This window comes from Pristis pectinata, chromosome 2, assembly GCF_009764475.1.
Source record: "Pristis pectinata isolate sPriPec2 chromosome 2, sPriPec2.1.pri, whole genome shotgun sequence".
NCBI lineage: Eukaryota > Metazoa > Chordata > Chondrichthyes > Rhinopristiformes > Pristidae > Pristis > Pristis pectinata.
Genome location: NC_067406.1, coordinates 63,287,336 through 63,311,325, shown reverse-complemented (window position 1 = coordinate 63,311,325; position 23,990 = coordinate 63,287,336). Strand labels below are relative to the sequence as shown.

The 23,990-nt window shown below is 40.2% G+C and overlaps 1 protein-coding gene across 2 annotated transcripts in view; it reads left to right on the top strand.

Annotated features, from left to right (window-relative positions):
- Positions 1 to 595: 595 nt before the first annotated feature.
- LOC127580246 (PGAP2-interacting protein-like) overlaps positions 596 to 23,990 on the top strand; it is a 64,587-nt gene continuing 41,192 nt past the window's right edge. For both annotated transcript variants that reach the window (XM_052033408.1, XM_052033400.1), the window contains exons 1-7: positions 596 to 766; positions 6,705 to 6,896; positions 9,581 to 9,701; positions 10,382 to 10,536; positions 13,955 to 14,162; positions 19,511 to 19,593; positions 21,729 to 21,983. In XM_052033408.1, coding sequence (XP_051889368.1) covers positions 724 to 766; positions 6,705 to 6,896; positions 9,581 to 9,701; positions 10,382 to 10,536; positions 13,955 to 14,162; positions 19,511 to 19,593; positions 21,729 to 21,983 — 1,057 coding nt within the window. In that variant the 5' untranslated portion in view covers positions 596 to 723. The remainder of the gene's footprint in view (positions 767 to 6,704; positions 6,897 to 9,580; positions 9,702 to 10,381; positions 10,537 to 13,954; positions 14,163 to 19,510; positions 19,594 to 21,728; positions 21,984 to 23,990) is intronic.

The following is a 23,990-nucleotide window of genomic DNA, read 5'->3' as shown; positions in this document are numbered from 1 at the left end:
GCAGCTTGATATAATTTTGGGAGATTTTTGTTTCATTCACTGTATTAAATTTGTAAACATGTGAACAAATAGTGCAGATTTGTGCCCTGGAACAGAACTTTTTGTACCCAAACCACATATTAGCAATTTGAATATTGATGTCAGAGTATTACTTTTCTTCCATTAAAATGTATTCTTCATCTAAAATTTAGCTAAAAAAAATAAAGCTGACAATTTTTATTTGCATTTTGTCTACCACGTCTGGCACAGACAATGTGCAAGTCCAAGGCTCCCTCCAACTTTGCTCAAATTGAGCCCACAGCTTTAGGTGAAAGAATTCACTGCAATTGTAACACCTAATACACCCAAGTAACTTTGGGTAAACAGAATGATTATGCAATAAATGCCTCCATAGTCCATTATGCAAAATCAATCAGGGTCAAAAGTAACATTAAAAAAAATCTGTTTTATTGCAAGCCAGCAGCAGCCGGACCCATTGATTGTTCCTGCTACTGAAGCAGGCGGCGTGGAATTTGTCCCAGGTGTACACAGCTTGTAGGGCGGGCCCCACCTCCTCACTGTGGGGGCGGGGCACTGGGCTCAGGTGGCTGCCCTGGTGAATAATTGAAGAGCTCACATACCAGCACTGCTCTCCTATTAGTATTAACCTCTCTTCTTATAAGTATTTTTAATTTTTCAAGATATACTATTAATTATACCACTGTTTGAAAATCTTGTGGAGAAATGTCTGCCTTGTATAGAGACTTACTGTTGGAAGTTTTCTTGGGTAAGTTTATTGCCATTTCAAATCTTTGTTGCTTGGGTTGTTGTATTGCCATTCATTTGGCTGAAGTACGGTATGTTATCAGGAGAATTAAAACACAGCAGTCTTTTAATTATAGAAACATGAATGACGCTTTGCTGCAGAGAATATTTATTGAAAACTTTATCAAGAATGGAGTTTAATCATGGTCTTCAAAACCACATGCATTATTAATTGTTTCATAATGAATAGTTCATTGGGAGGGTGGAAACAAATGATTCAAACCATTTTCCTTTGAGCTGTCTTGTCATTTATAATGCAAAATATCAAGATAAGATTATTTAAATTAATGACAGCTTTTAAAACTCTGGAAATGGATATAATATTTGGACTTTGAGAAGCAAACTTTGATACTATTTTCTAGACCAGGTCATAGTGGCAAAACTTTTTCTTGAATCATATTTGTAACTATTTTTAAAGCTGTTTTTTGCTGTCTATGTACTTAATAAAGTGGGACTTGCTGACGATCATTTGGTTGTATGTATGGTTATGTTACTGAACCAATAAACCAGAAACTAGGAGTAATAATCTGGGCAAGTTTAGTTTAAGCCCTCCTGTGATGGTTTTACAATTTAAATGCTGCTTCAAAAATTGTATAAATCAATTAAAGGGACCATAAAGCTGACTAGTAAAACCCAACTGGTTCAGTTATGTCCTTTTAGGGAAGGAAGTCTGCTGTTTTCACTGGTCTGGACTATATGTGATCACAATCCCACATCAAAATGGTTGATGCCTGCCTCACGTGGAATGGCCACTGCTGAGGTGGAACTAATTGTGAACTGTGGTTCAAGAAATGGGACCATCTCTTAGCAGCTAAGCAGGGACGATAAAAGCTGCTCTTATGAGCATCCCAAAAGCGATTGGAAAAAAACATATTTTCTTATTTCTTTATCAGTTCATGAATGTGCAGATGTGAAGACTTTGTAGCACAGAAAAAAACTGATTCAGAATGTTTGAAAATAAATTGGAGGGAAAAGATCCAATACTATTGGGGAAAGAATTAGTTATTTGGGAAATAGTATGGCAGACATCATCTGTGAAGATAGAAACAACATTTCAGATCTGGAAGCAGAGGAAGTTTCTATAAGTGCAACAGGCTTTAAGCAAACTGAACAGGGAAATACGTGATGGGGCAGGAGTGCTGTGCTGACCGGGTGGCGGGGGGGGGGGTGGGGGGTGAGTGGGTGGTGGGGGTGGGGTGGTGAGTGGGTGGAAGGGGGGGTGGGAGTGGGGGGGATGGTTCTGAAATGACAAGATGATTAAGTGATGGTGCAAGACAAAGTGGAATGGTTGTGGGATAAATTAGATGAAGAATGGATAGAGGCTGTTAATGGCAATAGTGGAATTGATCCCATTACTTGTTTGTGAAATGTGTAGTAATTAGGATCTGAAATTGAAATGTTGAGTGAGTAAGGAAGTAAAATGCCCTATTATCCCTTTTCATGTTGATAACTCTTCTGTCTTACTCGGTCATGGACTTCTCTTTACTTGCCTACACCCATTCTTTCCCTCCCCCTTGAATGATTAAAATTTGTTTAAATGTAACATTTTCCAGTTCACCTAAAAGGTCATCTCCACAGATGTTTCTTTATCTGCAGAACACTACCATCACCTGTGTTTCAAAGTGCATTTTACAGATTCTGCAATATAGCAAAGGTCTTTTAGCTTAAATTTTTTTTTGTTTAGAGCTAGATTAATGCAAATGATTATTTGAAGGTAATACCAACAGAAAACTATTACTGCACCTTTAGTTCTCTGGAGCTGCATTCTTTGTGCTCATTTGCTGGTTCTTTTACAAATGTATTATATTTAGAGATCTTGACTTTTGGTTGTAATTTCTTTCTTTGTCTTTTATTTTAAATCTATGTGGATCAAGTAAATGCATTCTACTTTTATATTCACCCTATTTATAGTAAATCCATTATAATGAAGTAGCTTATTTTGGTTGTTGGAAAAGACCTTTATTTGCATTCTGCCATCACATTTTATTGGGTTCTCAATTAAGCCATTTTACTTCAGCCTGGGAGGAATAGCAAAGCAATGCATCACTGGAAGAGCTATTATGTTAAACTTACTTTAAGGGTGGTGGCAAAACAGACTAATCTTAATGTTCTTTGGATTTTAAAATCTGATATGAATACAGGAGAATCTATTAAAATGACAATTGAAACATCATTTAACTCTGCTTATAATTTTACCAAGGGGAGTAATATAATAGCTAGAGAACAAATGGCATGGGAATTTCCATACTGATATGTGGTGGAGATTAGTTTTGTTTTTGAGGCTATCATAAATCCCTGAAATCTGAATCCTGAGTGTTGACTTTTCTGGAATGTTTATGCTGTCACCCTCCTCATTGACCCTGTGTCCTGTAAACCTCCATCCAAAGTGGGAAGGATGAGCCTTACTGTTGATGTTGGCTACATGAGGAAGATCTTGGCAAATTGTGCCCTTTCATTAACTAATCAGCACTAAGTGTTATAATAGTCCCTCATTTATTTTTTAAAATTACTTCCCTCTAGTTGCATACTTCAGGAAAAACTATTGCTTCATTCTTATGACTACATTTTTGACACTACAGCAAAGGGATGGGCCCTTCAGCTCCTGATGTCTGTGCTGAACCCGATGCCGAATTAATGGGATCTCCTCTGCCTGCATGTGTTCCATAATCCCTCCATTCCCTGCATATTCATGTGTCTATCTAAAAGCCTCTTAAATGCCACTATCATATCTGCTGCCACCATTAACCCTGGCAGCCTGTTCCAGGTACCTACTGCTCTCTGTGCTTTTTAAAAGAAAAACATGCTCTGCACCAACCTCTCCTTGTAGCACATGTCCTCTAATCCAGCCACATCCTTCCTGTAATGGGGTGACCAGAATTGCACATGATACCCCAAGTGCAGCCTAACCAAAGTTTTATATAGCTGCAACGTGACTATCTGACTCAATGTCCCGGCCAATGAAGGCAAGTATGTTATATGCTGCCTTTACCAACCTATCGACTTGCATTACCACATTCAGGGAGCTCTGGACGTCAATGTTGTTAAGGGTCACGCCATTAACTGTATACTTTCCCCTTACATTTTACCTCAAAGTACGCCACACTTGCCTGGATTATACTCTATCTGCCATTTCTCCGCCCATATCCGTAACTGATCTGTGTCCTGCCATATCTTTTGAAAACCTTCTTCACTGTCTGCAGCTCTACCAACCTTTGTGTTGCCTGCAAACTTACTGAACCACCCATCTACACTTTCATCCATTTATATATATCACAACAGTGGAGGACCCAGCACTGACTCCTGCGGAACACCACTGGTCATAGATCTCCAGCCAGAATAACACCCTTCCACCACTACTCTGTCTTCTATGGGCAAGTCAATTCTAAATCCAAACTACCAAGTCACCATGGACCACATACATCTTAATCTTCTAAATCAGCCTACCATGAAAGACCTTGTCAAATTTGTCAGTTGCCTTACTAAAGTCCATGTAGACAATATCCACTGCCCTATCCTCCTCAATCACTTTTATTGCCTCCTCAGAAAAACTCAATCAAGTTTGTAAGACGTGACCTGCCTTGCAAAAAGCCGTGCTGATTGTCTCATTAACCAGTACCTGCCTGTCCTTCCTTGCAAACTTACTGGTGATAACGTCTACTTTCCTCTCAATCTCTCCACTTGCTACCTTGCTGCTCTGATTCCCACCCTTTCTTCACTGCAGTTTAAAACCCTCCCAAATAGCACTAGTGAAGACTATCCTGCGAGGATATTGGTTTCCCTCCAGTTCAGGTACAACCCATCCCTCTTGTACAGCTCTCACCTACCCTGGGAGAGAGCCCAAAGATCCAAATATCTGAAGCCCTCCCTCCTGCACCAGCTGCTTAGCCATGTATTGAACTGTGCTCTCTTCCTATATCTTGCCTCACTAGCATGCGGCATGGGTAGTAATCCTGAGATTACAACCCTGGAAATCCTGCTTTTTAACTTGCTACCTACCTTCCTAAAGTCACTTTGCAGGACCTCATCTCCCTTCCCTCCTATGTCATTGGTACCAATATGGGCCATGATCTCTGGCGGCTCACCCGCTCCTCTCAGCGTGTCTTGTGACCGCTCAGAGACATATTTGCTGCCGGAGTGTTGGTTGTGGCCACAGAATTGCCTGTCTGTACCCCCTAAGTATTGAGTCTCTTGTCACTATTGCTTGGGGCAAACTTCAGAATCAGATTTATTATCACTGACATATGATGTAAAATTTGTTGTTTTGCGGCAGTAGTACAGTACAAAGATATAGAATTCTATAAATTACAAAAATAAATAGAGCAAAAAAAGGAATAACAAAATAGTGTTCATGACCATTCAGTAATCTGATGGCATAGGGGAAGAAGCTGTTTCTAAACTGTTGAGTGTGGGTCTTCAGGCTCCTGTACCTCCTCCCTGATGGTAGTAATGAGAAGAGGGCATGTCCTGGACAGTGAGTGTCCTTAATTTTTCTGTTTTGCTTACACAAGGTATTTCATTTTATTTGACAAATTTTCTGTAAGTGAAAATCACTAAGGACATGAAGTAAAAAGGATTCTTGACATTGTAAAATACATTAATTAACTGTTCTGGATTTAACTGACTAATCTCTGTGTGGGGCCTGGGGAGGAATTGAAAATTGAGGAACCTGGAGGAAGATGGAGGTAGCTATTAAGAAATTCTGGCAGATAGATCTCAGGAAGTGCCTGCAGATTTCCAATATTTATGTCTAGCAGGTGAGCCTTCTCACCAGCCCTACGTTTCCTAAAGTGAACTACTAAATATGAATTAATAACAAAGCTTCAGCCAGTGGTAGAGTGGGAAGGCTGTGGATTTGAACAGCAGTCAACTGACAGACTGCCATTTGTAATGAATTACTGCGACACCCACATTGCAAGAGTTATCACCTTTTCCAATGGGTCATTTAGCAAAACATTTCTGCCTATTCCAGAGGTTTACATGAGTGTAAAAGATTCTTGGCTACTGTTAGAAGATTAAGAATTGTGTTATTGACTTGACCAATATTCCTTAAGGAATTGTTGTAAAGTAAATTACCTATATTCGTCCAGTTCCTACTTTTGTGATCCTGCTAGGTAATAAATAACTACCATTTTTACTCATTATTAATTTATAGTTTTGAAGTTAGTTTGGGACTTTGCAAAGACACATGAAAACGCCGCACAAATGAATACTTAATGTAAATGAATGGAACTTTACATTGAATAAAATTGCAGATCCATAGTAAATTTGCACACTTAGTTTAAAATTTTCCCACAGATATGCAGAAGACTCATTTATTGGAAATAATTAATGTCTGTAAATAGGATGCACTATAGTGTATATCTATGACTTTGTAAATGGATGATTTGATGGAAGAGGATTTTTTTGGGATGGTAGTCTAAAAATGTCTATGTCATTATTGTCATATCAAGTACAAATATTACTTGCAAGCAAACTTGCTGAACTGTCTCAGCAAAGTTGCTCAAACAATAAAAAGCATTACATTTAGTCACATCAGTGTCAAACAGAAATCTTGCAGTTACCTTCAGATGGATCTTTCAGGTGCCTGATGAGTGATTTGCTGTGAAAATAGATTATTTTGAGGAAGTAAAATTCTAATTCTTTAGAATTATTTTTGATATGGGTATACAGCATAAATAACGTGTATTCAAAAGAACAGCAGCTGAATGGTGCGTGAACGTTATTGTGAAGCTGTTGTGATAGTATGAATAAAAAAACACCACGTACATTATAATTTGAAATTTACCTAGATAATGCTAATGTTAGGTAAAGAGAAGTCAAAATAATTGGCTTTTTCTCTTTCAATTTGATTTCCAATTCCAGACTTTTTTCTAAATTGTTTTTATGAATTTCAATTTCAGGTTACATTTCACTCTCTCTTTATCATGGCTTGGCCCCAATGCTCTGGTACTTTCCGCTTCAGGTTTTGGAAATCACTGGCTATGAAATCTTTGCTGCTGCTTATGGCATACCTTTAATATTAAACATCACAACAGTGTGGAAATTGGCCAACAACAAGTATGTCCTTGCCCTTCTCAGGCTAATCACTCTAGGTAAGTGAGTGTTTTGCTTTTCCATAATTTGTAAACACATTCTTGTGTCTGCACCTGCTCTGCTCTAAACAACTGCTATGAGTCAACCTGTTTATACCATCACAGAGCAGGTTGCTATTAAAACAAGGCACAAGAGATTCTGCAGATGCTGGAATCTGGAGCAACACACACAAAGTGCTGGAGGAACTCAACAGGTCAGGCAGCATCTATGGAGGGAAATAAACAGTTGATGTTTCAGGTCGAGACCCTTCATCAGGACTGAAAAGTACTGAATGTGCACCAGCATGAAAAAGAAAATCTTTAAGGTGTGATGGGTCAGGTACTGAGTTATAGTTGTACAAAGTTAGATCACAACCAGTGCCCTGGTTTATCTACTAGTTTGTTCTTTTTCAAAAGATTGCAAGTCCTCTGATACTTCATTTCAATATCCATTCTTTGTGCCTCAGCCTAGACTACAAGTGTGTGTAAATTGTTTGATTGGGGTTTACAGCTGAGCCCATTTGTTTCTGCTTGATCTCACCTACACACAATGAATCCTAGGTTTAATGGTGGTAATATAAAAGGTGATGGAGCATCCATTGGTGTTTGTATAATAAAATCTGGCAGTAAAATAACTACCTTGAATATTTCAGAAATAATTGGTCAAGAATTGGCTTACAAACATCAGTATGTAATTTAAACACTTTGGATTGTTAGTGCATTAAATTAAGTAGTTATACAAGTGTGCTTTAGACTTGCATTAAGAAAATTAAATGATACTCAATTAGAGACTTCATACAGAGATAAGCATGTAAGAAACAGCAAAAAATATTGGAAATACTTGGCTGATTAGGCAATTCCATTTGGAGAGGAGGGAAAAACAGATTTAACTTTCCATCACAAGACTCTTCATTAGAATGGGAAAAATATGTTAGAGCTGTAACATGTTTTAAACAAGTACAGAGGGAAGGAAGTGGAGAAGGCATCAGAAAAACAAAAAGGAAGGTTTATGAGAGAGCAGAGGCAAAAATAATATTCTCCTCTCCTCATTCTGTGACCCCAGTTCTGGACCACAGTCCTGGGAAAATCCTTCTTCCTACATCCAGAGAAACAAAGGACTGCAGATGCTGGATTCTAGATGAAAAACACTATGATGCTGGAGAAACTCAGCAGGCCAGGCAGCATCTGTGGAGAAAGGCAGGCGGTCAACGTTTTGGGTCAGGACCCGTCTTCATAACTGAAGATAGGAAAAGGTGAAGCCCAACATATATAGGAGGGAAAAGCAGAGCAGTGATAAGAGGGGAGGCAGGTGGGCACAGGGTGGTGATAGGTAGATCAGGTAAGAGATAGTGATAGGCAGGTGCGGGGAAGGAGGGGAGAGGAGATCCACCAGGGGACGGGTCAAAGGTAAGGACAGAAAGGGGGGGGAAAAGGGTTTTTTTAAAAAAAAGAGGCTTGGAAAGAAAAGAAGCCTGGTGGTTGGGGGTGTTATGGGGAAGGGGGTGGGGATTACTTAAAAGTGGGAGAATTCAATGTTCATGCCACATGGAGAGACAAAAAAATTCTGCAGATACTGGAATCTGGAGCAATACACAAAAAGTGCTGGAGGAACTCAGCAGGTCAGGCAGCATCCATGAAGGGAAATAAACAGTCGACGTTTCGGGTCGAGACCCTTCATCAGGACTGGAAAGGAAGCGGGTAAAAGCCAGAATAAGAAGGTGGGGGAGGAGCATGTAGGCAGGTGATAGGCGAGTTCAGGTGAGAGGGGGAAGGTAGGTGGGTGGGGGAGGGGAGATGTAATAAGCTGAGGTGATAGGTAGAAGAGGCAAAGGGCTGAAGAAGAGAGTCTGGTAGGAGGGGGCAGTGGACCATGGAATAAAGGATGGAGGGGAGAAGGAGATGGGCAGGTCATCAGGGTGGGGAAGGGAGTCACAAATAAGGGAAGACAAGGGAGTGGGAAGGAAGAAAAAGAAGAGGTGGGGTTACCGGAAATTAGAGAAATCAACGTTGAGGCCATCAGGTTGGAGACTCCCAAGGTGGAATATGAGATGTTGTTCCTCCAATCTGCATCTGGCCTCAACGTGGCAGTAGAGGAGGCCATGGATAGACATGTCAGTGCGGAGGTGGGATGTGGAATTGTAGCGGGTGGCCACTGGGAGGTCCTGGCTGTCGTAGCGGATGGAGCGAAGGCCATTTGGTCCTCCAAGTGTGGCCTCCTTTGCATTGGTGAGACCAAACACAGACTAGGTGACTGTTTCGCAGAACACCTGAGCTCCGTCCGTAACTGCAATCTGCATCTCCCTGCTGCCAGTCACTTCAAGTCCCTCTCCCACACTATCACAGATATTTCAGCCCTCGGCCAGAAGGATTCCAAGCACACACTGGAGAAACAACATCTCATTTTCCGTCTTGGAACATTGCAGACTAATGGCTGTAAAATTCTTGAGTTGTGGAATCTGCTCCTAGTCCTTTGCCACTTTTGGTAAATTAACAAGAGTTGTGACCATCTGCTGATAGTTTCCTATTGGTCGGAAGAATCGTGTCACTAAACCACTGTTGACATTAAGCTACAACAAGAGACCTCTTTAACTAATGAGATGCTTCAGTTTCTGCATGATTATTTTTTAATTTTAAAAATCAAAAGGTATAATATTTTTCATGTGCTTCTAAAGGAAATTATTTACAATATTATTTTTGCTTTGCAGCAAGCATTGCTTCTTACCAGGCCTCTGGCCCTCTTACCCGACTTGTAACACTGGCTCTTGGTGTATCTTCAGCTCTGCTTGTTCAAGCTGTCACTTGGTGGTCAGGAAACAATCAGCAAAGGTAGCAGTCTTTTGTCCCTTGTATGTTTTGTGAGATCATGTTTGTTGAATTAGAGCAAATAAGTAGTAATGGTATTGATTGCTAGCTTGCTATTTATAATCAGGAAGTATCTGGATGATTCTTATGGTAATTTAGTTGCATTAATACACATCCACACTAACATGTTGCATTTTATATATCCACATCCATTCATATCATTTCTCTATTGAAACAGGACGGGTTAGCAAAGCAGTTCAGTATATTTTTTGTAATATGTGAGAGTGTATAATAAAGAGTGTGTCTCTTTAGCAAATTGCCCTGCAAACCCAATAATGAAATCTTGGAACTCTGCTCAGAGGATGTGGATTGAATTTGGCTTTTTGCAGGTGGAATGCAATTAATTTGTGGGGGGAGAATGGGGGGGGGGGGGAATGGCAGTATGTGGTGGGGTTATGTGAAATAGCATTTATATTGGGGAATGGAATATATTTGGTCCATATTACAATGTCTGGGCTGAACAATAAAGAAACTAGAAAGAACAAACTGGAGTACAAGGTAATAAAATACAATGGTAGAAAAGAAAAAAATGACTGAAAAGAAAATGTAAAATGACAGTTGAATAGTTCCTCTACACCCAAATGATTTGTTTTGTTATTAAGGATAAATAGATGCTAACATATTTCTATATTATAAATTTGTAGGCTCTGCAGATTTTGGGGATTCATTCTGGGTCATATTCTGCAACTTGTATTAAGGATCTGGTGCACCTCCCTGAACCCACTGTGGACATGCAACATGTTCAATTCTTTTACACTGGCTCTGGGTACCATAGTGACTTTGGAGAGGATATGTTCAGGTAAAGGATACATGAAGTAGTAAGTATTTTAACATTCAAGAAGGTTAAATGTTTGTCCATGTAGAAACTATGCATACTTTAATCTTAGGTCATACAGGTTCTTTAACATCTCAGATTTGTCTTTAAGTTCCCTTCAAGCCGCATATTGTTCTGATTTGGAAGTATGTTGCTACTCTTCTATTGCAGGGGTAAATCCTGGAAATCCCTACCTATTAGCACTGGGGAGTCTCAACAAGGACTACAGTAGCTCAAGGAACTGACCCACTATCACCTCAATGATGCCCTCCTCCCCAGGATAAATCATTTAAAACAAAAAAAATGGCTTGGAAATTCTGGCCTGCTTTGTGGCCTCCAGTGTAAATGAATGAGGTGGACCTTTGGGCTGGAAGGTTGTGCTGATGGTGTTTAGTTAAACCAGTGAGTCATGTTGCAGAGAAAGGAAGACATCCAGGTTAATGATGTTGAGACAGCAGTTAAAAGGCTTTGGTCATGTAATACCCTACTTTTAATTTGAGACAATTAGAAGACAGATCCTGATATAGCTAGATTACTTACAATGATTTTGCTGGGATGAGGGTGAAATCTATGTCGGCTAGTTTCTATCGGTCTCAAAACACTCAAATGTTTGCATTCATGTAAATTAGTTTGCTACGTTATGTTTTAACAAGGCTGCATCTCATTCACTGGAGTTTAGCATAGCATTCTAAACACCACCTCCAGCTGTTGTGTGGAAATACATGCTGTTTTTCTGCATCATTTCTTGCTAGTTTAGGAATTTCCATAATGGAAATGAATGTGGACACCTTTAGAATGCATTTTCTGTTGGAAATGGGATGACAGATGTGTTTGGAGCATTTAGAAATGAAACTTGATGACCCATGGAAATTGATATGTCAGTAGTTAGAAGCCTTGTTTGTTTAGCAGTAGTACTGTTGTTTAAGTTGGAAGATTGGGAGATCGGTTTCCACACCAAAGACTTGATTACAGAATCTAGGTTGGCATTTCAAAGCAGTAATGATTGAACATCTCTGAGGTTGGGTCTTTTGGTTGAGTTGTTAAACAACTACATCTATACAGATGACTGCTTTGGGAAAAAAATGTATAGAGCAGGACATTTTTCCTCCAGTACCCTGGCCAATAGGTATCCCTCAATTACCATTATTAAAATGGAACATCAAGTCATCGTCTTCAATGCTGTTTGTGAAACTTTGCTGAATGCATTTTGGCTGTTCTGATTTCTATAATAGTAACTACTCTTCCAAAGTACCTAATTGGCTCTGAAGCATTTTGTGATGCCTTGTAGATGGGAAAGATGCTATAAAAAGGAAGAAGACTCTGGTTACAGAATTGGTTGATTTTTAATTGTCTCTTCTTGTCCATTGACATGGATTTTGTGGGACGGATGAAAGATATTCCCAGACTTGGGTTTAGTGAGTAGATTATAGCCACTGCCTTTCCATCCTTGCCTGAGATGGAGCTCCTGACCTCAACTTGTAGCAAAGAGCAGAAAATGGTGGTAACATTACCATAGTGGACTGGTGTCTTGATCACATCTCATCTATTTCCTGAAAATATCTTCTTGAGTCCATCCTCCTGGACAGAGCAAGGACAGAGTTCTCCTCATTCTTGCCTTCTAACCTATTGCCTTCTGCGTTCAATGAATCATCCTTTGAAACTTCTGGCTGCTTCAATAGGATTCCACCACTAGGTGTGTATTTCCCTCTCCTCCTTTCAGCATTTTGAAGGGAATGTTGCCTTCATGACTCCATGGTCTTCCATCTCCACCAACCACTTCCTGTGTTATGGCACTTTTTCATGCAACTGTAGGAGATGAAACATATGTACTTTCTTCCCTTCCCATCGTCCACAGAACCAAATAGTTGTACCAGATAAAGCAGTGATTCAAGAGAAACAAAGGACTGCAGATGCTGGAATCTAGATGAAAAACACTATGATGTTGGAGGAACTCAGCAGACCAGGCAGCATTCGTGGAGAAAAACAGGTGGTCAACGTTTCGGGTCAGGACCCTTCTTCAGGACAGTGATCCACTTGGACTTCCAACCTAGTCTGTTGCATTTTGTGAACACAAAACCAGCAAATTCTGGTCTCCTCTGCTTTAGAGAAACCAAATGCAGATTGGGTGACTTCAGTAGAATACCTATTGACCCTGAGCTTTTAATTCACCATCCCACTGCCACTCTGACCTATCTGTCCATGGTCTCCTGCATTGTTACAATGAAGCACATTGCAAGAGTGAGGAGCTACACTTTGTCTTCCATCTGGGTATAATGCAGCTTTCTAGACTTGATGTTGAGTTCTCCAACTTTGGGTAACTCGCATTTTCTGTCTCTCAGAACTGTCCATTCCTGCTGCAAGTCATCCATATATGATTTTTACGTCAGTTTTTCTTTCTCCATTGATTAAAGCCTGACTTGTTAGTCATGTCCCACAGTTCTGCTATTGGTACCACATAACACAGACAAAGAAGCATAATCGCCCGCTAATTTCCCCGTTAACTCATTTGACCTGTTCTTGCCCTATCACAGCTATTCCCTTTGTTTCTCTTGCTGCTTTCTCTGCAACTTAAATTATCTTTTCTCCCTTTCCCAGTTCAGACAAAGTCTCTGTTGCGACACATTAACTGCTTCTCTTTCTGCATATGTTGTTCTGTTTGCTTAAGGCACAGCTACAAATCAGGAGTTTGTTCCCTCCAACTGTTATTGGTAAACATTAGGGATATGTCAGTTAACAGCCAGTAAGACTACCCTTTACAATTTTCTTCACATTATATAAAGATTGCACTATTTAATTACTCTTTTCCTGAAGAATGGAAAGCAGAATTGCTGGAAGAACTCAATCAGTCGGCAGCATCTGTGGGAAGAGAAAGCCTTCAATCTTCAAACTGAAATGTTAACTGATTTCTCTTTCCACAGTTGCTGCTTGACCAGCTGAGTTCTTCCAGCAATTTGTTTTTATTTTGGATTCCAGCATCTGCAGTTTTATTTGTCTTCCATTTGTTGTTTGAGAATATATTCAACTGACTGGATCATCCGAAGTTTCTCAGTTCCTTGGGTTCATCTATTGGTAACTGATAAGAGATCGAGATCTCTTACAATGATTATTGTAAGGCTATTGAAGGGTCCCCCAATATGATAAGAGGGACTCTTGACCTCACAATCTACCTCGTTTATGGCCTTGTCACTTATTGTCTGCCTGCACTGCACTTTCTCTGTAATTATAACACTTTATTCTGCATTCTGTATGAATACCTCAATGCACTATGTAATGAATTGATCTGTATGAATGGCATGCAGAACAGTTTTTCACTGTGCCTCAGTGCATGTGACAATAATAAACCACTTCATCAATTTGTTGTAAATTATTAATCATATAAATCATAAATTTTTATCTGTGATAGATTTTCAAAAGATACCACAGATGGAAGAGGAGATGAAATCACCAGTGGAAAAGATCGCGCTTGATAATCAGCACAATTGGCTTGTGAGTGGAGCTGCATTTGGAAGTCTTCATTTCCTCATGCACTGGATATTTGGGGAGGTCTCTCTTGTTTCTCGATGGGCAGTGAGTGGCCACCCAAATGCTGGACCAGATCCAAATCCCTATGGGTAAGTCATGAGTTGCATGGAAAGCTCAATTTTGGGTCACAATTTCATGCAACAGTGTATTCTTTGAGTTGATTTTGTGGATTTTTCCTGCAGAAATAACACTTGTCAATTCCTTACTGGCCTTCAAATACATTGTGTTGTTAGATTCAGATGATCCCTTTTCTGTTCCCTTTCCTAAATTCTTACAGCATCCACTAGCTTCTTTCTTCAAGTTACTTGAATCTCTCGGCCTGGTCTCCTAAGAAAATTTGCTGTAGATGGATCATAAATGGCAAAATAATGAAATATTTAGCCTTAAATTGTCAGAACATTATTCACTATTCATTGTACATGTTATATGTGCTACCATTCAATTACAGTGAGTAAAGGGATAACTACTTGCCGAAGGTGAATTGTCTTTCCTCTCTGGACATAGTTCCTCAAGCGTGCTCGACTATTAACAAGGGTGGGGCTGATCTGATTGTAACCTCCACTCCACATTCCTGTACACCCACAATAACCTTTCACCCTTTGCTTACCAAACATCTAACCCTCTTAAAAATACTCAGACTCTCCCCTCTTGAGGAAGTGGGTTCCAAAGGCTTATGACTCTCCTGAGAGAGAAAACTTTGCCATGATTGCCTTAAATGGGCATGCTATGTTGGTGCCGGAAGATGCATTTCACTGTGTGTCTCGACGTACATGTGACTAATAAAGATATCTTATCTTAAATGGGTGACCCTAGTTCTGGATTCTCTTCACGTCCACCTTGTCAAGGCCCTTCTGGATCTTATATTTCAATCTAGTCGTGTCTTGCTTTTTCTAAACTGCAGCATTTAAAGATTTCCCTGCCTGCTCTTTCTTCAAAAGGCAACTTGTTCATTCCAGAAATTAGTCCAGTGAACCTTCTCTGAACTGCTTCCAACCATTACTATCCTTGAATAGGGAGACCAACATTGTACACTGTACTGCAGATGTGATTGCACCAATGTCCTAAATTATTGAGGCAATACCTCCATACTTTTGTATTCACTTCTCCCAGCAATAAATGATAAGATTGTTAGCTTTCCTAAGTATTTGTCGTACTCGCATACTGGCCTTTTGGGAATCGTGTGCTGGGATATTCGGATCCCTCTGTGTCACACATCTGCAATCTCTCATCTAGATATTTTGTTTATATTTGCCAAAATGAACAATGTCGCATTTTCCCACATTATACTCCATTTGCCAGGTCTTTGTCCATTTACTAAACATATTGAAGAAACAAAGGTTGCAGAAAGACTTAGATAGTTTAGGAGCATGGGCAAAGAAATGGCAGATGAGATTCAATGTTGAGAAATGTGCAGTTGTACACTTTGGAAGAAGAAATAAATGGGCAGATTACTATCTAGATGGGGAGAAAATTCAAAATACAGAAGTGCAAAGGGACTTGGAGGTACTCGTGCAGGATACCCTAAGGGTTACCCACCGTTGGATCGGCAGTAAGGAAAGCAAATACTATGTTGGCATTCATTTCGAGAGGTATAATGTATAAAAGTAAGGATGTGTTGATGAGGCTCTATGGGGCACTGGTGAGACCTCATTTGGAATACTGTGTGCAGTTTTGGGCCCCTTATCTTAGGAAGGATGTACTGATGTTGGAGAGGGTTCAGAGAAGATTTGAGGATGATTCCCGGAATGAAAGGGCTTACATACAATGAGCGATTGTTGGCTCTTGGACTGTATTCATTGTAGTACAGAAGAATGAGAGGAGACCTCATAGCCACATCTACTCTGTCCAGTCCTTTCATCATTCAAAATGTTTAAGTTGTTTTCCTCGGTGGGCGAGTCCAGGACAAGAGGGCACAGTCTTAGAATTAGCAGGTACCCATTTAGAACAGAAATGAGGAGAAATTTCTTTAGCCAGAGGATTGTGGAATTACGAAATTCGTTGCCACGTACAGCTGTGAAGGCCTGATCATTGGGGGTGTTGAAGGAGGAGATTGATAGGTATCTAATTAGTCGAGTTATCAAGGGATATGGGGAAAAGGCCGGGAATTGGGGCTAGATGGGAGAATAGTTTAGCTCATGGTGAGGTACCGGAGCAGACTCGATGGGCTGAATGGCCTACTTCTGCTCCTTTGTCTTGTGATATATATATATCTCTTCACAATTTACTTTCTGACCTATACTTGTGCAGTCATCTAATCTCTGACTTGCATGTTTCAATGCATGGGTGCAGCAGACAGCAATGAGCTGACCACCACAGGATGTCACTGGCAGCTCTCTACTGAACTGCCAGCCAGAGGGAACTGGATTTCAGAAAAAAATATTGCAATTTCTGATTGGCCTATGTGATTTGTGTGTCTATCTCTGTATTTGTGTAGTGAGAAGGAATGAACAAAAAAAGGGCAGCTGGAGTAATAGTTGTGATTGGGGGGAGGTAAGTGAAAAGCAATAGCCCCTTGTGCTCACCTGCCACGTCATGAGCCTCTGCATCCAACACATTCTCTGCAACTTCCACTGTCTCCAACAGAATCCCACCACCAGGCACATCTTTCCCTCCCCCCACACCCTCTCCGCGATTTCTGCAGGGATCAATCTCTCTGCGATTCCCTCGTCCACTTGTCCCTCCCCATTGGTCACCATCCTGGCACTTATTCTTGCAACCTCGCAAAGTGTTACACCTGTCCCTACACCTCTTCCCTCACCACCATTTGGGGCCCTAGACAGTCCTTCCAGGTGAGGCAGCTATTCACCTGCAAATTTGAGGTTGTCACTATTGCATCTGGTACTCCCGGCACAGCCTCCTCTACATTGTGAAAACTGATGCAGATTGGGTGACCACTTCGTTGAGCACCTTTGCTCTGTCTGCCGCAACAGCCAGGATCTCCTGGTGGCCAGCCACTTCAATTCCACAGCCAACTCTCATACTGACATGTCTATCCACTGCCTCCTCTACTGCCTCTTTGAGGTCAGACACAGGTTGGAGGAACAATGCCTCATATTCTGTCTTGGTAGTCTCCAACCTGATGGCATCAACATCGAATTCTCTAACTTCCGGTAACCTCTCCCCTCTGTTTTCTCTTTTCTCTCCCCCCCACCTTTTTGTTTTCCCTCATCCCCATGGCCCCTCATTCCTTTTCTTTCCTCTCCCCCACTCTCACAACCTGCCCATCACATCCCTCTGGTTCCCCACCTCCTTCCCTTTATTCCATGGCCTACTGTCCTCGCTTGTTGGATTCCTTCTTCAGCCCTTTGCCTCTTCCACCTATCACCTCCCGGCTTCTCACATCACTCCCTTTCACCCCCCTCCCCACCTACCTACCTTCCACCCCCCCCCCTCACCTGGACTCACATATCACCTGCTAGCTTGTGTTCCTCCCCCTCCCTTTTCATTCTGGCTTCTGCCCTCTTCCTTTCCAGTCCTGATGAAGGGTCTCGTCCTGAAACGTCAACTGTTTATTTCCCTCCACGGATGCTGCCTGACTTGCTGAGTTCCCCCAGCATCTTGTGTGAGTTGCTATAGTAGGATAGCTATGTGTGTTGGTGTTAATGTTTCTGGTGTGGCGTGTTGCAGGCCTTGTGGGTGAGGTACAAGTATTAACATACTTCCCTTGATGTATCTTGTGAGGTTCTTCCTGCATTATTCCCAGGTACAAGATAAATCACTGTGGGAAGATGTTTCTTCAGTCCTTCTTCACTTATGTCCTGGATGGTTTTCTGGTGGTTCCTCTAGGATCATCCCTCAGCCTCCTCTTTTCCAGAGAACTTGGGTTTTTTTAAAGTGAAAAATTGCATTTTGAATATATCAATCATAGTTTCAGAAATCCATATTGGTGCTTGAAGTACTTAACAGATCGGGCAGCATCAGTGGGGAGAGAAAGAGTTGATATTTTGAGTGAAGAACCTTTCACTGGAACTGGAAAAGTGAGGGGGGAAGAAAAGCATCTTGTTGCAAAGAGAGAAGGAGGTAAAGAGAACAGAGGATGTTTGTGAAAGGGTGTAGACCAAATTTGTCAAAGTTACAATTAGCTTTTTTTTAAAAAATGCAATTGGGGATGAAGAGGAAAAAAACAAATTGAAACCGAGGAGTACAGCCCCATCTGTGGAGGCAAAAACAGGGTGGTTACTTGAAATTGTTAATCAATATTTAAGGCCTGAGGGCTGCAACCTACCTCCATTTATTCTGCAAGTGTGACTGAATCTCAAGTAACCTGTTATTTTAATTTTTGGTCCCTCTTCCACTCTGACTACTGTCTTCAGCCTCCAGTGTTAATCCATCAATGTCCAATGTAAGCTCAAGGAGACAGTACCTCATCTTTAATTTGGGATATAATATTGAATTTAACAATTTCAAATAGCTACCTTTATTTTTCCCACTGTACCTCTGCTTCAGTTTGTTTCTTTTCTCTTTTCTGTCTCCACTTGCTGTCTTTTAATGTAATTGTTACCTGGACAATTTTGGTCTGTGCCCTACCACACGCATTCCCTTGTTGTCCCCATTTCTCCCCCTCTCTGCATCTTGACAAGATTCTTTTCACTTTCATATGGCCCGAGGCAACAAGCAGTATTACTTTATTGCTCTTCCACCAGGATTTGTACCTTATGTCACTTTCTTGTTCTCCCTGATTCAGACCATTTCAAACCAGTTTAGCCAGGTCAGCCAAACACTGGGCTCAGGTTACTTCAGGTCTCAGGCTGTTCTTTCCATAAGCCTGCCATTTCTACCTAACCAAATAAACAGCTTCTTTCTTTGAAATGATCTCTGGTTTAGAGATCATCGGCAGGGACCTCACTGTGTCCATTTTCAGTTGCTCTGATTAAACCATCCCTGAGCAAGAACCAGTTCACAAAATGGTTGCCACAAGAACCGTCTCACAAAATAATGGCCTCTTCCTTTGACCACATGGCAAGAACAAAGACATTTGGTTTGTCTGCTTCCACTGTCCTTGACTCATTCCAGTTGGGTGTTTTGCAGATCTTAATTCCTTTCTGGCCAACAAAAGGAAAGGGAGGACTATACGCCATTAAGCATCACAAGTATCCACACTCAAAGAACGGTGACCAGTATTACAAGGGGTCAGACATTCCCATGTTTCTGTAAAAAGGATTTTTTTCCTTTCTCTCTCTGCTCAGTCTGTTCTGTCTCGTCTTCCCTCTCGTAACTCTTGCATTTTTGCCCTTTTTTTCCTGTCCTTCTACTGTCTGTTCTTGCTCATCTTTCAGTTGCTGCTTTATTCTTCTATCCCAATCCCCAGTTACTGCAGGAATTCAAAATATTGCTTGGAGGTGGGGAGTTTTAAGGTTAATTAACTTATTGTTAGGGCAGAGACTGATCTTTTTTTTAAAAAAACGTGCTGTCTAAAATAGCTTTCTTTTTCTTTCAGGGGTGTGATTTTGGTTGCCCTGGCTATCGGTGTGATGTTGTCATTTTGGGCCTCTGTTGACAACATTGCCTTTTGGCTAATCGGTATGGGATTTACAATGCATGAAAGTATTTTGCAATTGTGAAGAAACACTTTTTTTTGCCGCCTTTATCTTTCCTGCTGTAGACTCACGTTAGTCTGCGGACCCATGGTATCTAAACTAAGCTGATATTCTTGCGGGCAAATCAATATGGGTCAGCTGGCTTTTTGACTATGTGGCATTTTAAAGCTATTCCAGTCCTGTTCTCGTTCACCACTCACAAGCGTACATTTAGCAGATACCACAAGTTACCGAACAGTAATTATAATAGAGGAATCTAACTGTCGCTCCTCATCTGAGGACTCAATAGTCTAGATGATATTAGTGAACGATATATGGAGGTCAAACCACAGCTCGTTGCTTATAATTTACCTGCTGCACTACAGCAAGACTGATTTTTGTGATTAGCTTAATCACAGTGTCCATCTGATGTGCATTTTTGAAAAATTTGCATACTTTGTGCCCAATTAAGAATGCTAGCCATTAATAAATTATGTTCAATTCATAAAAAGAAGAACCCTCTTGAGTGAATGTAATCTTGCCTGTTTTGGGTATGCTACAACAGTCTTGTTCTGTCCTGCTGGAGACAGTTGATTTTTGCAGTGAAAGTAACTACATGCTAAGATATATACTATGCACCTTCCACTGTTTCTAGTCAATAACGAAAGCTTAACCGATCACAATGGAATACTGTGCCTCTTTGCCTGTGCAAATTGTGACTACACTTCAAAAGTATTTTATTGAAGTTCGAGTGTTTTGGAACATCTTGAGGTCATGAAAGCACAATATAAATGCAGACATTCACTCTATTCCCTTCTGGTATGCAACAAAAATTTCTGAAGAAATGATCTTTTGTGCAGTAGTACTGGACAACTATTCTCATTCTAACAAGTTTTGCACTTCTCTGCATTCTATTTGATTGAAACAATTTTAATTAACTAAAGATAGGGAGTTAGAGGGTAAAAATTTTTAGTAGAGGGAAGGGCAAAGAGGGGAATGGAAACCAAGTTGAGGAATTTATTGGTTCCTCTCCCAATTCATGCTGCATTCAACATTACTGGCTTGATTCACTGCCAAGAATGTTTATATAAAAGCTTTATTGGGCATGTGAGTTTTATTTGGATCAGGCCGTAAGCTAGCCTAAGATATCACAATTTTGCCAACTTGGCTCCAACTCGATGCCTATTTAAGATGCACATTAAAAGCCAGAGAGATTTGTATCTGTCAGCCAGAAAACACTTAATGATATATCACTATTCTTTTCCACTGGCATGTATTTCAAGAGATCAGAATTGTCTTCGTATACAAGGGCAAAGAAGACCTGAGAAAGCATATTACTAAATTAGATAACATTCAAGTGACCAATAGAATTACACAGTAAAGCCCAACTGGGGAGAAGAATGTCTTCTACAAGACCAAGATAGTTGCTGAACATCCCATGGAAAAAAAACCCAGCAAATCTCCAACATGAACGTGGTACGGAGAAAGAGTCTCTATTGCAACACATTAACTATTTCTCTTTCCACAGTTTTAGTCAGCTCAACTTTAAAGCATCCAGCTCCTCCTTGATCAATTTAGAAAATGTCTACAGGATGTTAATTGATACTTTGTGGAGAAAGGCCAACATTTTAATTGCCCTTCTCAATGGAATCAACAGGAGTGTGGCCAAATAGGATATAGGAGGGTTGCAAGTATTGGGCAATCTCAAAAAAAATTAAGCAAGTTATTTTTTAAAAATCTTTTGATAGTAGATGCTTAAAATGTGGTATTCACCACAAACCATTGTTGAAGCGGAGCCATGAGTTCTGTTGAAAGGAAAGTACTTATTTTGAAGTGAGGGGAATGGGATTAGTTATGTGCTCAGGGCGGGGGAGAAAATGCTTCAGAATGGCCAAATGTATTTTGCTAAAAGCTATCTTTTTTATAGCATAGTTCTATCCAGAACTGCGTAGCAAGATTTGGCCTTTACTAGAATTATAATCCTTGATTTCAGTAGAAGAAACATTTGCAGGCAGGCTTGGTTTATTGAATGTGATTCTGACTCAGACTAATTCTGTATGTTTGTGTTGGTTAATTTTTGTGTGGAGATATCAAGGAGACTTGTATTATAGTAATGGGTTTTTATTATTGCCATTACAGGAGTAGCATCAGCAATTTGTCTCTTTTACCTTCGGAGGGAAGGAGCATTTGCTGCAGGAACAGTGTTAGCTGTTTATGCCATGTCGCTCTGGCCCAACGTAATTGAACGTCTCGTCAGTTCAGGAGGTCCAGGAAAGGCCTTGGGCACGGCAATGCTGGTGTATTTGCTGGAGATCCTTAGTACGGTGTGGTGTACAGCTTACAACTTCGTACCTGGAGGTGCCATCACAAGAGAAAAAACTATGGTGGTTTTGGGTATGTGGTTTAAAATAAAATATGGATTAAGCTAATCACTAGGAAGGGTGAAGCATATTCTTCCCAGTCAGTAAACAAATGAACAGCTTGAAAGCTTTTCTTCAAGTTTTCCTGTTTTAATGCCTTTTTAAAATATAAATAATCTACATAGTCATTCTGTTTTTAGTGAATGATTAAAAAAAAACTTTGTTCAAGATAAAAGGACCAAAGACAAACCATTAAATAGAGATCATATAAAATAGGTGGAGGAGGTGGATAAGAAAATTAATCTTTTGTGTTCATCCTGGCCATGATATGGGCAAGTTTTGCAACCATTTAAGATGCGTACATTACTTGAAGTAGGTTAAAATTGCTGAGAAGTCCCTTTGGGCAGTGTGAGTTTCCATGAGTCATGTACACCAAGGCATCTAACCATGTAAGGGGAATAGGATTTGTGTTGTTATGAATAAAAGTAATTCATTTAATCCTCTGAGCTTGCTCTGCTAATCAAGCAGATCAGGGTTACTCTATACCTTAAACCCAATTAATACTCTTTGTTTCATATTTCTCAATTATCATAAATCTTTTGATCTCAGTCCTGAAATTTTGACTTGATTTGGTATCCGCAACCTTTAAGGATAGATTTCCTAGACCTTTGTGTGTGGATGCTTGATCTTAATTCTGGCATTAAGGTTGGAAAGAAAGTTTCCCAAATGTTTTGCTTTGGAAGATGCTTGGGAGTGAGGTGTTTAATTTGGGTATGTGTATGCAGTCAAAAAGGAGGAATATTTTGTTCTCTACTTCCTCCTGAAATATTTTTTAGCAGCACATTTTACTATGGGCACTATTTGACTTTGCATATGGTTTAATGGCTACTCAAAATACATCCTTAAGTCTGCAGAAGAACCTTATGCATATAGGAAGGAATTCAATAAATTTATATGGTTACACAATGAGAATGTTAGGTTTCACGATTTTAGTTTCACATTTACTAAAGGGGAAATATCCTATTGAAATGCTTTGCAAACTCTCGTGTATGTTCATATGCTTTATGACATAATCATGATGAGACGTCAGTATTGTAAAGAAGAGTAATATCCACCCTCCTCTTAATGATTTTCTTTTGCTGCAAATGAAGCTTTGTCAAATACCTTACTAATGAAGATGTAGTAGAAGTGGTTGAAGAACAGAAATTCAGGTGCTGGATCTCTACCTGAAATGTTGATTATCTCTGTCTCCACAGATGCTGCCTAACCTGCTGAGTTCCTTCTGCAGCTTGTTTTTATTTCTTTTTGCACCTTATTATTAGTGAACATTTATTTTAATATGGGAAGCTTGTATGATGTCAAATATCAGTTCCATTTACATGAAAGTTACATTTTGTTTTTCCAAAATGGAAGGGATGGTTCCGTAGCCACTTATTTTTCTATGGACAAGGCATTCTTATGACTGTTTACTCTTTCAAGATGCTCATCTAGGCAAATTTTCATTTGTGGTCTGTATGCTAACCCCACAACTACATATTCAGCATTTCTCTATGTCTGCAAACAAGTGAAACCTACTCTGAGTTGGACTTTGGGTCACCGTCAGCTTTCGTTTGCTATTTGTGCACTTGTCATTCTTTAAACCTACCGATCATTTCAGTTTCTTTATCCTTGGCCACCGGCAGTGATTGCGCTCCAGACATTAGCACACTTGCCCAATAGTTATATCACTAATGTGATATTTTACACAGAGACTGAACTTGGTACATGCATGTTTACACATTGTCTGCAAAGCAGTCTGTAGTGCTGATTTAGCGGGTCAAGAGATCTGCCTCTGCTATAATTTAATTTTGCTGGGGTTGCAGGGACCAGGACAATTGACCTACTGAGTTTGGGTGTGAAAATATGGTTAAAAAATAGATCTGTTCCCACTTCTTGATGTTTGTAATCCCCCAGTGTGGTTCATTGCCTTAAGTGGTCACATCGCAGAGAATAAATTACTACTTTTGTCATGGCTGGATGCTTGGAAATTTGATCTCACTTG